The sequence below is a fragment of the Hipposideros armiger genome, unplaced genomic scaffold (assembly GCF_001890085.2).
Source record: "Hipposideros armiger isolate ML-2016 unplaced genomic scaffold, ASM189008v1 scaffold_324, whole genome shotgun sequence".
Classification (NCBI taxonomy): Eukaryota; Metazoa; Chordata; class Mammalia; order Chiroptera; family Hipposideridae; genus Hipposideros; species Hipposideros armiger.
The window spans coordinates 383,405-396,024 of record NW_017731674.1 but is presented as its reverse complement, the minus strand read 5'-3'; the positions used below and the strand labels follow the sequence as shown (position 1 = coordinate 396,024).

The 12,620-nt window shown below is 50.6% G+C and overlaps 1 protein-coding gene across 3 annotated transcripts in view; it reads left to right on the top strand.

Annotated features, from left to right (window-relative positions):
- The window catches only part of PBX1 (PBX homeobox 1), a 253,995-nt gene that overhangs the window by 206,719 nt on the left and 34,656 nt on the right, over nucleotides 1-12,620 (top strand). For 2 of the 3 annotated variants that reach the window (XM_019660679.1, XM_019660680.1), the window contains exons 6-7: nucleotides 5,914-6,026; nucleotides 7,333-7,422. In XM_019660679.1, the coding sequence (XP_019516224.1) occupies nucleotides 5,914-6,026; nucleotides 7,333-7,422 (203 nt within the window). The remainder of the gene's footprint in view (nucleotides 1-5,913; nucleotides 6,027-7,332; nucleotides 7,423-12,620) is intronic. The other variant, XM_019660681.1, reaches the window with a different exon arrangement.

Genomic DNA, 12,620 nt, shown 5'->3' with positions numbered 1-12,620 from the left:
GGAGAATGGGTGCCTCCAATTTTGAAGGGTCGCACATTTAAGTATGTCAGATCATAGCAGGTTACCAAAAAATCGCATTTCCAACATGGCTGGGGCTATGTGGTGTCTTTGACTCCAAAATTTGTTTGTCCACTAAAATCAGTTCTCATTCTACTGGTGGGGGGTGTTATTCGTGGACACACTTAAGGCTGCATGCTCACGTCCTCCGGGAGCGTCTAGACGTATAAGTGTTCATTACGTGGCGGTTCTCCAGGCCGCGGCGCTGTGCCCTTGAGAGTGGCCCGGGCTTTTAAAACATGGCTGCGGGAACACAATGTGGAAGTCCAGCCCACTTTCGTTTTTCCCAGCACGCCAGGTTGGGGAGCGGTGAACAACATATGTCCCGTGTGCGGGCCGTGTGTGTGTGTGTGTGTGTGTGTGTGTGTGTGTGTGTGTTTCCTTCTTTTCCCATCGTGGTGTGATTGACAAAGGACCGAGGCTAACAGCTTCCAGAACCAGAGTTTCCTTCGTCCCCAGCTGGCCCGCTCTGAAGCATTTCAGCCCCAGCTACACTAGTTGAATTGCACTGCGAGGCAGACATTTTCCCTCGTCTCTTTGGAAAGAGCTCAGTTTTGTCAACATTAGCAAAAACACACGGAATACTCCTGCAAAGGTTATCATAATGCAAAACAGACATCCAATGACTTTTTCCTGTCCCTCATGTGTCTGCTTCGCAGATGGCTTCGCGTGATTTATGGTGAGTCCTTCGACGGGCCCTGCGGACGCCCTTCGTTACTACATCCGTAACTTTTTCTTCTTTCCTGAAGCTCTTGGAAGGAGAAACGCGAGCATGTGAACCCCCTCGTCTGTGCTTAGGAATCACATCGGGTGTCTCGGAATGTCAGTCTGTGATGACAGCTTTCTAAGGGATTTTTCTGGTGACGTCAGCTTTGTGTGACGGTGTTGAACCCCAAGTAAATTATTATGGAAAATGGGAGTGAAGCCTTCCGGTCATGATTAAGTTGTTGGAATGTGCGGAGGGTTCCCTTTGTCCGGCTTCCTCTAAGTGGAGACAAAAGAAACCCCTGTTATATCTGTGCAACAACATGGAGCTGTAACAGATAAACGTTTTCCCAGGAAAACTGACAAATGGGCCCTTTTGCTCTTAACACAGCCCAAATCATTGCCCAGACAAAGGGAGACCTTTAAAACGTTCACACTTCTCACATAGGGGGTTTCTAATGTTGTGTGTTAGCTCTTCAATAATTCGAAAGGATAAGTGATCAATGAACATAATCGGCAAGTTTAAAATAAAAGGTTAGTATGTGACAGTACATTTTAGCTGAGTTTGAAGTCTAGAGTTCTGGAAGCTGGGAACATTTTATATCCTAAATATCGATGCAGGGTTGTTGTTTTTTTCCAGAAGCTTTACCAAATACAAATAATTCATTTCTACTCCAAGGAAGATACTTTGCAAGTAATATTCTTCCTCCTAGAGGCTTCTATGTGGAGAGCGGTACTTCAGAAACTTTATTTAGGCCACTTCTAAACATTCCTATTTGTTGACATATGCCGGGTCCCCAATTTCCTTAAGCATGTTTCATAAAAATCACTCAGAACTGGGACCTGGGAGGATCCACAAGCGTTTAGAGGTGCTTGGCTAACATTGCATTTCACAGCAGCGGGGTTAAGCGCGATGGATGGAGCAGAGAGGAAGATTAGAAGGAAGACAAGGAAATTAAGTTTTCCTTAATTTCAGAAAGCAAAGCAAAACTGGGGGGGTGCAATTGAAACAATAGTGATAACCTGGGGTCCACAATTCTCCTCCTGTGACCTTGAGGGTTTTTTTCTGAATTTTCTATTTGGGGTGAATTATAAAAGCAAGAGTTAAAGTCTCAGAAAAATGGGGCCTGTTGGGAAGGTTGGAGAATATTTTAACGTCCAGTTGGCTGTGTGTCACAGAAGTTTGCTATGACACAGCATCAACGTTAGTGTCTTCTCAGGATCTGTGATTGGCTAAGCCGCCCCATGCCTCCTGGGGCTCAGCACCCCCATATTTGGGTTCTTTTGCTTAGCTGCACGCGTGTGGCAGGACACCGGCAGGTTCGGCCATGGAAGGTCTTCCCGGCACTGTTCAGGGAGCCGGAAGCCGGGCCCTTGTGCGTATTCACATTACAGCCCTCGGCGGAGGTGAGTGCCTTTCTGGGTTGGTGGAAGATGCTCATATTACAACACTGGACACCCGCTTCCTAGGAGGAGTTTCTGTGTCGTTCACACTGATGCGAGGAGGTCACGCATCCAGGGGGGCTGACGGACACCTGTAGGGAACCCCCAGGAACCTCTGTAACTGTGTTTTCAAACCAAGTGAGAGACTGTATCCCAGTGCTGTTGTCTGCTGTGTTCTTTCCTCCTGTGTTTCTCCCCCTGTGATGTCTAAGTGGAAAATAAGATCACAGCCTGGAGTTGGAATTCTAGAACCCCGACCCGCACACTCACTAAAGCCATTTCACATTGAACCAGATAGCGTTGCCCTGTTTCACTTCACCCTGAACAGGAAGTAACAGTGACTTTCAACTTGGAGAGGAAGAATCATAGCAAATAGAGAGGCTGCCAAGTCCCTAAGGAAGAAAAAGTAAATCCATTCTGGCTCTAGTCATTGGTGCTCACCTGGGGGACTTGCCCTCCCCCCTCGGGGGCACTCGGCAATGTTGGCAGACGTTTTGGGTTGTCACATTTTGCTGTGGTCGGTTCTGTGGCAGCGAGTGGCTAGAGGCCAGAGACGTGGCTGACCGTTGTCAATCCATAAGACCATTGCCCGACAATGAAGAATTATCTAGCCAAAATGTCAGTGGTGCCAAGGACAAGGAGCCGTGCCCTAAGTTAAGATTTTGTCATTAGTAGACCATTTTGGGGATTATGAAGTTAATTGTTTTTTTTCTCCCTGCACCAATTTAAGTCTCCTGAAATTGCTTTAGAAATGCAGTCTTCAGGAGGTTGTCTCATGAGAGCGGATGTTAACACGCCTTCATATACATCATCATAGCTGCCTTAGCAAATGCGTTAGAACCCAGAGGTGATCCAGTATTTCCTCTCTGGGCAGGTGGGCTCTGTCCCTGCCCTGAATATCTGGGTGGCAGCTTGCACACGCCCCTTGCCCCCCTTTCCATGCCGAATTCTGAACCTTTTACGTAGCGAGCACCGCTCACAGCATGCTTCTAGTAATTGCTGATTATTGTATGGCTGCCCACAGATAAGGCTCCCAGCTGACCTTGCCCGCAAGCCCGGGACTCGGTTTCAGTTCTGTGAGAATCCCACAGCGCGACAGGGGAGCCCGGCTCTTACCTGGGTTAGTCCTTCCCAGGTCAGCACCCCGTGAGACGTCCGTTCCACCTCCGGTGCCTTCCCCTCATTGGTTAGATTCCTGGGCAGACTCCTGTCGGCCCTTTTCCAGGCACCTGGTCTCCTTCCTCAGTGCAGTCACTGCCCCTGGATACGAATCATGGTCAGAGGCCCTGGTCGTGCTGTACTTGCGTCCGGTGACACTGAAATGCTGAGACAACACAGCCACGGGTGTGGGGACAGGTCCTGCAGGTGGTGGCCTGAGTCAGACACATAAGGACAGGAAGGCTGTAGAGATGCACGTATTTATCTCTGCGCATTAGGCGGCAGGCATAGTGACAATTTATCTGTGCACATAGATTTTTACAATCATCTGTGTTGATGGCCGTGTAAATCTTGTAAACGCACATTCCAGGCCTCCGTGTTCCGGGGACACCGTGTTACCGGGCATCAGGGTGGCCGCTGGCGGTCTCTCCCTCTCTCAGGGTGTGCGCTCATTTCCAGTGAAGCATCGGCCAAGCACCTGCAGTGTGGATTTATTCCAGGGTGTTTGACAGGAGGAGACGCAGCATACCTGGGCTTCTAGCTGAACACTCTCGGGGGACCAAAAACTCTGCTATCACATGAACAATTATAATCTGGTTTCTCAGCGCCGACTCTTGTTGGTTCTGATGGCATTTAAATAGGAGCATGTGTTGTAACACTCATGACAAAACGGCTTGTATTATTTAGGTTACATATCTGTGATTAAAAGCAAGACTTGAGAGGGACGTGGCTAGGGCACAGGAGCCTGGGGCCTGTGTGTCACCGTCAGACTGTGACCTGGGCCACACCCTGCTTCACCCCCACGTTGGGAGGACCCAGCGGTCCCCTCTGATGGAAGGGAGTCCAGGCCAGAGCTGGACCACTCGGAACTTGGCCTGTTTTGCCTAAGACACAGCTTTTCTAATTCCTTCCGGATGCGCTGCACAGAAATGGGTGCCGATGAGGCAGGTGTTTGCAGAGCTCTGGGGACGTCACAGGTCTTCGGGTGTGCTTGGTCGTCCCCACCCCAAAGAAAGCATTCCCTTTTCCCACGAGAAGGGGGTGAGAGGAGAGGATCAGTGGACGCAGTAAAATGGTTGGTGCTTCCTTGCGTGTGGATGAGCATCTCAAAGAACACAGAAGAACCGAGCTGCTTCTTAACGTGAGGCTGTCCCCAGTGAACTGTCCTCAAGTAATGCCTGTGGTTCTTCTCGATGGCTCTTTGAAGGCTGAGGGCACGATGACTAGGTAAGCACAGGGCAGAGGCACAGTTTAGAATGCGTCCCTAGGTGAGTGGGCCGTCTGTGGAGAAGACAAAGCCTTCCATTCTGCGTGGCTGCAGCTCCTCCTGGGAGGCAGGGCGGCTCTCCAGGAGAGCCCAGGCCCTGTTCGAGGCGAGAAGGAAGTGTCCACACTGAGGCACGAGCCATTGCTGGGCGATTCCAAACGGATGATGGTGTCTCCGCACATGAGGGCAGGAGGGCAGTTGGAGCAGTTAGGGTTGGAAGCAGCCAGTGGAACTGACCTGGGTCCCTGAGGTCTCTCCTCTTCAGGCTAACGTCATGTTTTAACCCAACCTTGCACGTTGAGCTTTCTTTCCTCATGCGCTGAGCTGCACGACGACTTCAGAATAATCTTCAGCTTTTCCACACCCTGTGTCAAGGCTGAGGGTGGGCTGGGTTTCCCCAGGGGAACCACCACCGGCACCCGGGTGGTGCCCGGATGAACCTAATGGCTAACACTCTGGGAGAAGGTTCCCTCTCTGGGAGGTGAAGGCAGATGGTTAACCGCTCTTCCTGAGGCCCACATTATTATTATTATTATTATTATTATTATTATTATTATTATTATTAGCATTAGCATTTCATATCCCATGCATGCCTGAGAATTCCTGGCCCATTATCCTGTTTCGTCTCCCTCCATAATGGCAGGCAGCAGGGGAGGGCAGCTTATTCACCCATGTTCTTGCGATCCTGGAGGCTTTCTTGGGCTGTTTGCCACCCAGCGAGGAACTTGACCTTTTTTCTAGAAATCGTCAGTGTCAATGGACCCATCTCCCGGGGCCAGCCCCAACGGGGCATTGCCCTCGCGTCCCCTCCCCAGGTGACAGGAGATGGGTCTGGCAACGATGTGTTTAGCATCCAGCTGAGCAGGCCATGGCTCCATGGTGGTGGCAGAACTATCACTGACTGGCCCTCGTTCTCCGGTCTCTGGGCCCCGGGCCAACCCTAGACTTTTAGGGGCATGAAAGAGAGGTCTTCGGCCTGGAGCCTGTCTCCACGTCAAGTAGGCGAAGTGGAGAAGAGTAAAGGTCCCCCTTCTCAGCCTGACGTTGCTAAGGGGAGGTAGGCGACTTGCAGTAGGCTGTGGCTTCACGTAACACGGGCGATGTACACCACCTTTTTGCTTGTTCTGTTCTTCATGCTACTAACCAGGCTCTGCCGACGTTGTTTTAATTTGGGTTTTTATTTGCGGGGGTTGCTTTGCATGTCACTCTCCCTCTTGGCTGTTAGTCGCGGGGTGGAGCCTTTTCTTTTCTGTGATTCAGGTGCCTCACTCTTTCCTTTCCAGGTTCTTCCAGTTCTTTTAACATGTCAAACTCTGGAGATTTGTTCATGAGCGTGCAGTCACTCAATGGGGATTCTTACCAAGGGGCCCAGGTTGGAGCCAACGTGCAATCACAGGTAGGGACCCAGCCAATGTGCCGCCAGGTGAATGCAATGGGGCCCACGAGCCTCAGTCGTATTGGCTCTTCCTGCCTCCTTCCAGAGTGAGCGAGAGACACGGAGAGGCAGGGAGAGAGGGAAGTGTAGAAACAATACCTTACCATCGACTAAACCAATCCAAAACAAAGACAACCATGGTCGTGGGGAATCTTGTCCACACTTTGTGAATGCATTTGGCTCTGGCTTGTCAGTCATGCTAGGAAGGCGGGAGAGGAGCAGGAGGCAGAGGGCGAGGGGATCGAGGTTCATCGGGCAGGTGGGACCAGCGTGTCCTTGGTTCACGGAAGGGGAAGGGAGGAGGCATTCAGTCCACTCATCGTCTCGGTTTCCAGGTGTCCCTCCTGCTGTGGGTTTCCCACACTCAGTGTCTGCCCAATATGGCGGTAATTATGAGGAGACAAACGCCTGAGCATCTCATGTCTCCACTGAAGCTTTGGAAACACTGGCCAGGCTGACTGAGCCCCCCTTCTCAGTCTTCCTGAAGGTCAAGGGCTTGGGCCCCGGTGATGAGCCTGAGTTCACGTTGGGAAGCAAAACCAAGTCGTGTGCTGTACGCCCTCTGCTCCTCCGTGGGCAGCTCATCCTCCCTACCCCCCAGGAAGTCGTCCTGCCACCTCAGCATGGAGCCGCGTGGCGGAGGGGAAGGGGAGTGTGGGGCCAGCATTTTCTGGGGGACTTCCGAGCCACGGCAGTCCAGTTTTCCACCCCACATGTGGAACTGAAAGCCATCCATGCCTGAAATAGACCAACTGGCCAACGATTTATTCCCCTGCTCGGGAAACTGCCTGGACACAAGTTTGAGAAGATACGGTCAGACTTTGGCCAGCTGACCAAACAACTGGGCATCGTTTCAGTCCTCAGACCATCCTGTCATCTCTGTGAGGTGGCTGACCATGTCCCCTCTGCATAGAACCTTGGCTTTGCAAGGATCCCCAGCGAAGGAGAGCTACCTAAGATGGCCTGTAGGGAAGGGGAAATGCCTTCACTCCCTGCCATCTCACGCGGTGTCGTTGCCTTATTTCAGTGGTGGGGGCCCCGGCTGTGTTACCGTTTCACTGTCCTACCTGCTGAACTCAGACGGAACACTGGGCTTGGTTCACGCAGGAGCCCCCGCCTCTGCTTCACGGAGCCCTCCCAGGAAGACTCTCTCCAAAGTGACGCCGCTGATGGGCCGTGCCCGGACGGGTGTGTGTGTGATGCTGCTGTGCCTCGTGGCCCTGCGCCCCCTGACTAACCTCCTCTCTGTTGTTGTTCATTCATCTAGGTGGATACCCTTCGCCATGTTATCAGCCAGACAGGAGGATACAGTGATGGACTCGCAGCCAGTCAGATGTACAGTCCGCAGGGCATCAGTGTAAGAAAACCAGCCCCGCTTTGTTCTCTTCTATCCCTACCAATTATTTCAAAGCCATAGGGCTCCGCATGCCACTTAGTAGGACTGATCTCAGCTTCAGGGTCACCTCGTTTCTTGTTTCTGTATCGGTCTTGCCATCGGCAGCACTCAACCCACAAAAAAAGGGGCGATGGGGTGGCTTCGTGTAGGCAGCTGGCATCCAGGGCTGTCAGACGCAATCAGTGTTTGCATAGCACCTGCGGCCACATGCCTTCAGCTGAGAGGAGCTGCTGAACAGGTGACACCGAGTACAACAGTGCTGGGAAATGTCGCCACAAGCTGGGCCTGGGAACTCGGGGAGGAAAACGGGTCACCAACCTCCATTGCATCCAGGTCTGTGGTCTTAAAAAACACCTTTCTCCAATCTGTTGAGGGGCAATGAAAACATATATATATATATATATATATATATATATATATATATATATATATATATATATCAGCACAGAGGCTGCGTATGTTGAAGGGACGGGAAGGGGTGCAGACCACCTTCTCCTGATTCTTGGGTGCCTGGCGGCCCTGACTAGCATGAAAATCCGTAGCGACAAGCTGTGTCACACAGAGTGAAATCGATCAGACAGACACAAGGAGAACCGAGTGTAGATTTGGGACAGCAATCCAACTTGATTTCTCAGATCAATCGTCCGCCATCTCAGCAGCGGTGACAGCAAGCTGGGACAAGCGGGCAGCCTGAGAAAGGAGGCTGTTCTATAGATCAGGGTGATTTCCTGGGCTTTTCGAGGTCCCAATAGGCTCCGGGAGTAACTGTGGGCTGAGAACGACTGAAGAAAACTATTGTTGGTTGGTGGGGATGATTATTCATTTATTTTGTTGTTGTTGTTGTTATGATTAAAATAAATGTGGGACGGAAGGAAGGGAAGGAAAGCGTGGTGCAGTGATGTCACCCTCGTCTATATTAACTGAGGTAGAGTGTCGGCAGTGAAGGAGGTGATGAGTCCTTCAACTCTGTTGGTCAAATCATATGTGACTATGGCCGTCCTAGGAGTCGAGAGAATACCAGCTTTGTCATCAGCTGGGGAAACGGTCGAAAGAACCCCAAAAGGCTTAGGGGTTCTTAGCCTAGAGAAGGGGAGAGTTGGGTGGTCCATACTAGCGTTAGACACGCCGTGGTCTGTGAGAGACTGGATTCGTCCTGAATGGTCCACCTAACGGGGGTAAGATAAGGCCCCTGAGTAGAAGATTCAGAGAAACGCATTTCGCTCCCGCATTTGATGGCCTTTCTCGTGGAGTTGTGCAGAGATGGGCTGCCTCTGGAGGTCGCGAATTTCCCACCGGGCAGTCAGACATGGGGGGGCTACGCTGTGTGTGGGGGTCAAGCGCCAGGACGGGGACGGTGCGGTGACTGGTCGGGCCCCTTCCAGTGAGGAATTCCTTCTTTTCTACCTTCTTCACGCAGAATCCCATCTGAGTTTATGTAATATTTAACAAGTCCCTCCCTGGGAGGGAAGCAGAGGTCAGAACTGACCCTGTTCCGTATCTCTGGGCAGTCGTGTCACTTTTCTAGGAAGGATTTCCAGAGCAGGGCCCCCTGCCTTCTTGTGCTCGTATGAATTGTTGTTTCCGTATCAATGGCTGACTGGCCGGAAACCTGCCTAGAAAAATACAAGATGCCATGGTGGAGAAGTATGTTCTCAAAAATAGATTCCAGATGAATTAAGTGGCTCTGTGTGTATCTGTGTGTGGGAGGGGGAGGAGGGGTTCAAGCACAGATACATTTACGCATTTCCTGAATCTTTTTGAGATGTAAGATAGATTTTTCCAGAGAGAGCTTTGCTTTGTGTAAGTGTGGGGATGAGAATATGGGCACACTCACAAAGGGAACTGAAAACGTCTGTGACTGGGCAGGAAATGGGGCCGACGGGTCTGCTATTTGGCACCTTTCTTTCCTAATCGGGTAGTGCAGAAGAGCACGGCCCTCAGACTCTGGGGGCGGGAGGTGGGGTGTCAGCATGGACCCCTCTGACGTCATCTGGCGGGCTGGGAATCGTTTCTGAACTAGTGTCACCAAACATGTGCAGACAATTACATGTGATTACATAAGCCCACCACAAAAACTGGGCTTGGAAATGCCACTTGAAAGAGTTTCTCATTTTGCACTAATTTTTTTTCCCTGTGAACTGTGCTTCTTTTATTTCTGGGTCTTTAATATGCAGGGTAAATGAATCAAAGCCTGATCGTGACACGATATGTTCCTTTGGTATTAATTTTAAATCGTGCCACCTGCCGGAGACTGAGCTTGTTAGAGCGAGATGGAGTTTTAGATGGTGGCATGAGACATAAGACGTGTGTGTGTGCAGCGCGAGGCTGTGGCTGCTGGGAGAAGAAAGGGAGGGAGAGGAGGAGGGAGGCTGGAAGAGACAAGGACAGGAATGAAAGGTTCGAGCCAAGAAATAAAAATAAACAACTCCTAAACCCAAGGCAGCCGTGGAATTCCCAGCTGGGCTCTGGGTTCTGTTTCATTCCCTGGAGGACGTTTTCTGGGCAGCCTTCATCGGCTCCCCTGGCTGGGTTTCCACAGCACCCGTATGTTACCCAACCCACGTCTATTTTAAGTCCTCCACAGCTCAGACCACTTGGCCTTGGCTAAGACCACGTAGCAATGGGGTTGCAAGGTGCCATGGGAAGAGCCCCGTCCAGGCGTTGGGAGGCTGGTCCCGGTGTGTGTGCCCAGCGGTGGGAGTCGGATCTGTTGTACAAAACGGGGCCAGGAGCACCCACCCTTCCTACCTCAAGGGCTGCCGTAGGAGAGGATGACACCTTAACCAGGAGAGGCCTTGCAAAGCGCACATCATTCCACTCGAATGCAGTATGAAATGTGAGAAGTGATAACTTTCTAATTTGACCTTTTTTTCCTCCGGTGCGAGCAGTTTTCACAGTAGCTAGTTCCTATTGCAGATAGGTTAGGACACAGTTGTCAGTTTTTTGCCCTTCCGATGGAAAGGTGTGCTTTTGAGATGGATGTGGAGTTCTGGAAGGCCTGAAGACCCGCTTCCGTAGCCACAGTGAGCGTAAATTATACCTCCTTAGGTACTTTGTGTTCTCAAATGACACGGGTGACACTTACTCGGCTTAGAGTGGCAGGAAGTAATGGAGGGAGATTATTCTAGTCCTCTGTCAATCAGACATGCTGAACGATACCTTCGCTCTCACATCCACTCTGTCCTTTCTGCTCCCACCACCACCATCCTAGTCCGAGAAACGGTTCACCACCAGGCTGTTGTGATGGTTTCCGAATCCCTATGGCCCCCGCCCTCAGTGCCTCCTCTCTCCAGCACACATCCCTGAATCGTGTCCTCCCTTGCTCAGAAGCTATCAGCGCCTCTCTGCTGCCCACCGAAGCCAACTCAGTCCTAGGGGCTGACCCAGAGACTCCCCCACGTGGGCCCCATCTACCTGTCCTTCCGCCCCAGCCTGTCATCCAGGTGGCCTCTGGATGCCGGTCAGTGCAGCCAGCTCCCCTCCCTGGTGATGCCCGTCTCCCACGTCCGCTCACAGAAGCCGTCTACGCATGTGGCCTGTCGCTCCCGCCTGCTCTCAGAGCCACACTCTCCCAGGTCCACTCCCTGCGTGTCGTGTGGCCCCTCTTGCCTTTACTTTGTCACTCACACGCTTGCCTTGTGCTCCGAGGATGTGCACAGATGTGCCCGCCTTGTTGGTCTCCATGCCTCTCTCTCCCGAGTGTGTGTGGTTCTAAACGGCGTCTATCAGCTGCTGAAAACACGGGGTTGAAGGAATGCATCAGGCTGGAGAAGACAAGATGCCAGCGAATAAAAATCTGTTTAATGGCCAGTGTTCACCTCTTTCCCCAGCTGTGAAGCATCTAGGAATGATTTTTATTTTAAATATTTACTAATCCACCAACATCCTGTCTTTTTACTCAGGAATTCTTAAGTCTTCTTTGTGGGAAAGTTTCTAAACTTTTGGGCCATTGCAGATTCTCTGAGAGTAAGATTACAGTCAGCCTTAAATACGTGAAATTCTACAGTGAGGACGTCGCTGAGAGAATTCTCTCTTCAGCCCTGTAACTCCTGCTCCCCTGAAAGAACCTCTATCAAACCCTGTCTGTGGGACACCGTTGGGGCAGCAGCATAACATGGTTTCTGATGGGCCCCACTGCTGTCTCCGCCAGACTTGGAGCGAGAACCTCCACGTGGACACAGACTGGCAGAAAGTGGGAGCAACCTGAAACCAGGCAACTTGGGTCCTTTCTGGCTTGTCATCTGCCAGGTTGCCTCACCCCTTTTCACCGTAATATTTACCAGATAAGTGAGCTCAGAGGTCCCTTTCAGCTCAGTTCCAGAGTCCTCCGCGCATGACCTGTGGTTCTAACTCTCAGCTCGGGGGACACCAGGCTCAGCGGTGGGATCCTGTCCCCAGAAGCCTCCTGCGTTAGCGTCCTTCTCCGCCCCGTCTTCCAGCCTCCCGTTGTTTCTTCCTCCACCTGTACCTTGAGCGTTGGAGGAAGTTCCTGAGTCACACGAACTTTTCCGAGATTTTCTGGTAGCAAAAAGCATTATTCTTTAGAAATGAAGCAATTTATTTTTAATTATTTGTAAATGTGAGTGAAGGGCATGAGTTCACTCCAGCCCATCTTAAGTGGAAATAGATACCCATATAAGACATTTCTTAGTCAGGAGTTTTAGTGAAAACGGAAATAAAGTGTTAGCATCACTCTCTGAAGACAAAGTGCCATTAATGTCAGCTTTATGACAGAAAAATCTCATTAGTTTTGTAGTAGTGGAAAAACAGAGATGAAGCTTTTACCTTTGTAAACATAGCATAGGTGTTTTTTTGTTTTTGTTTTCTCCCATGTTAGATGAAGAGGGAAAAGGATATTTGCTAAGAAAATAAAGTATAAATCATTAGGACAAAAATAACATCCTGTTTAAGAGGACACATTTCTGGCATTTGGATATCACCAGAGTCACTTGGTAACAGTGGGCCATGTGCCATCATTTCCATTTTTTCCTAACTACTTCAGAGACACCTCCTTCCACTTAAGTATATATTAATAAGGTGGTGCCACATGTAGAATTACAGGACTGGGAAGCGAGGGTGATCATTAAAATTCACATGCAAATCTTTAAAAGCTCGCTCTAATTATACGAAGTTTGAACTCTCCTCTTTCACCGAGCTGA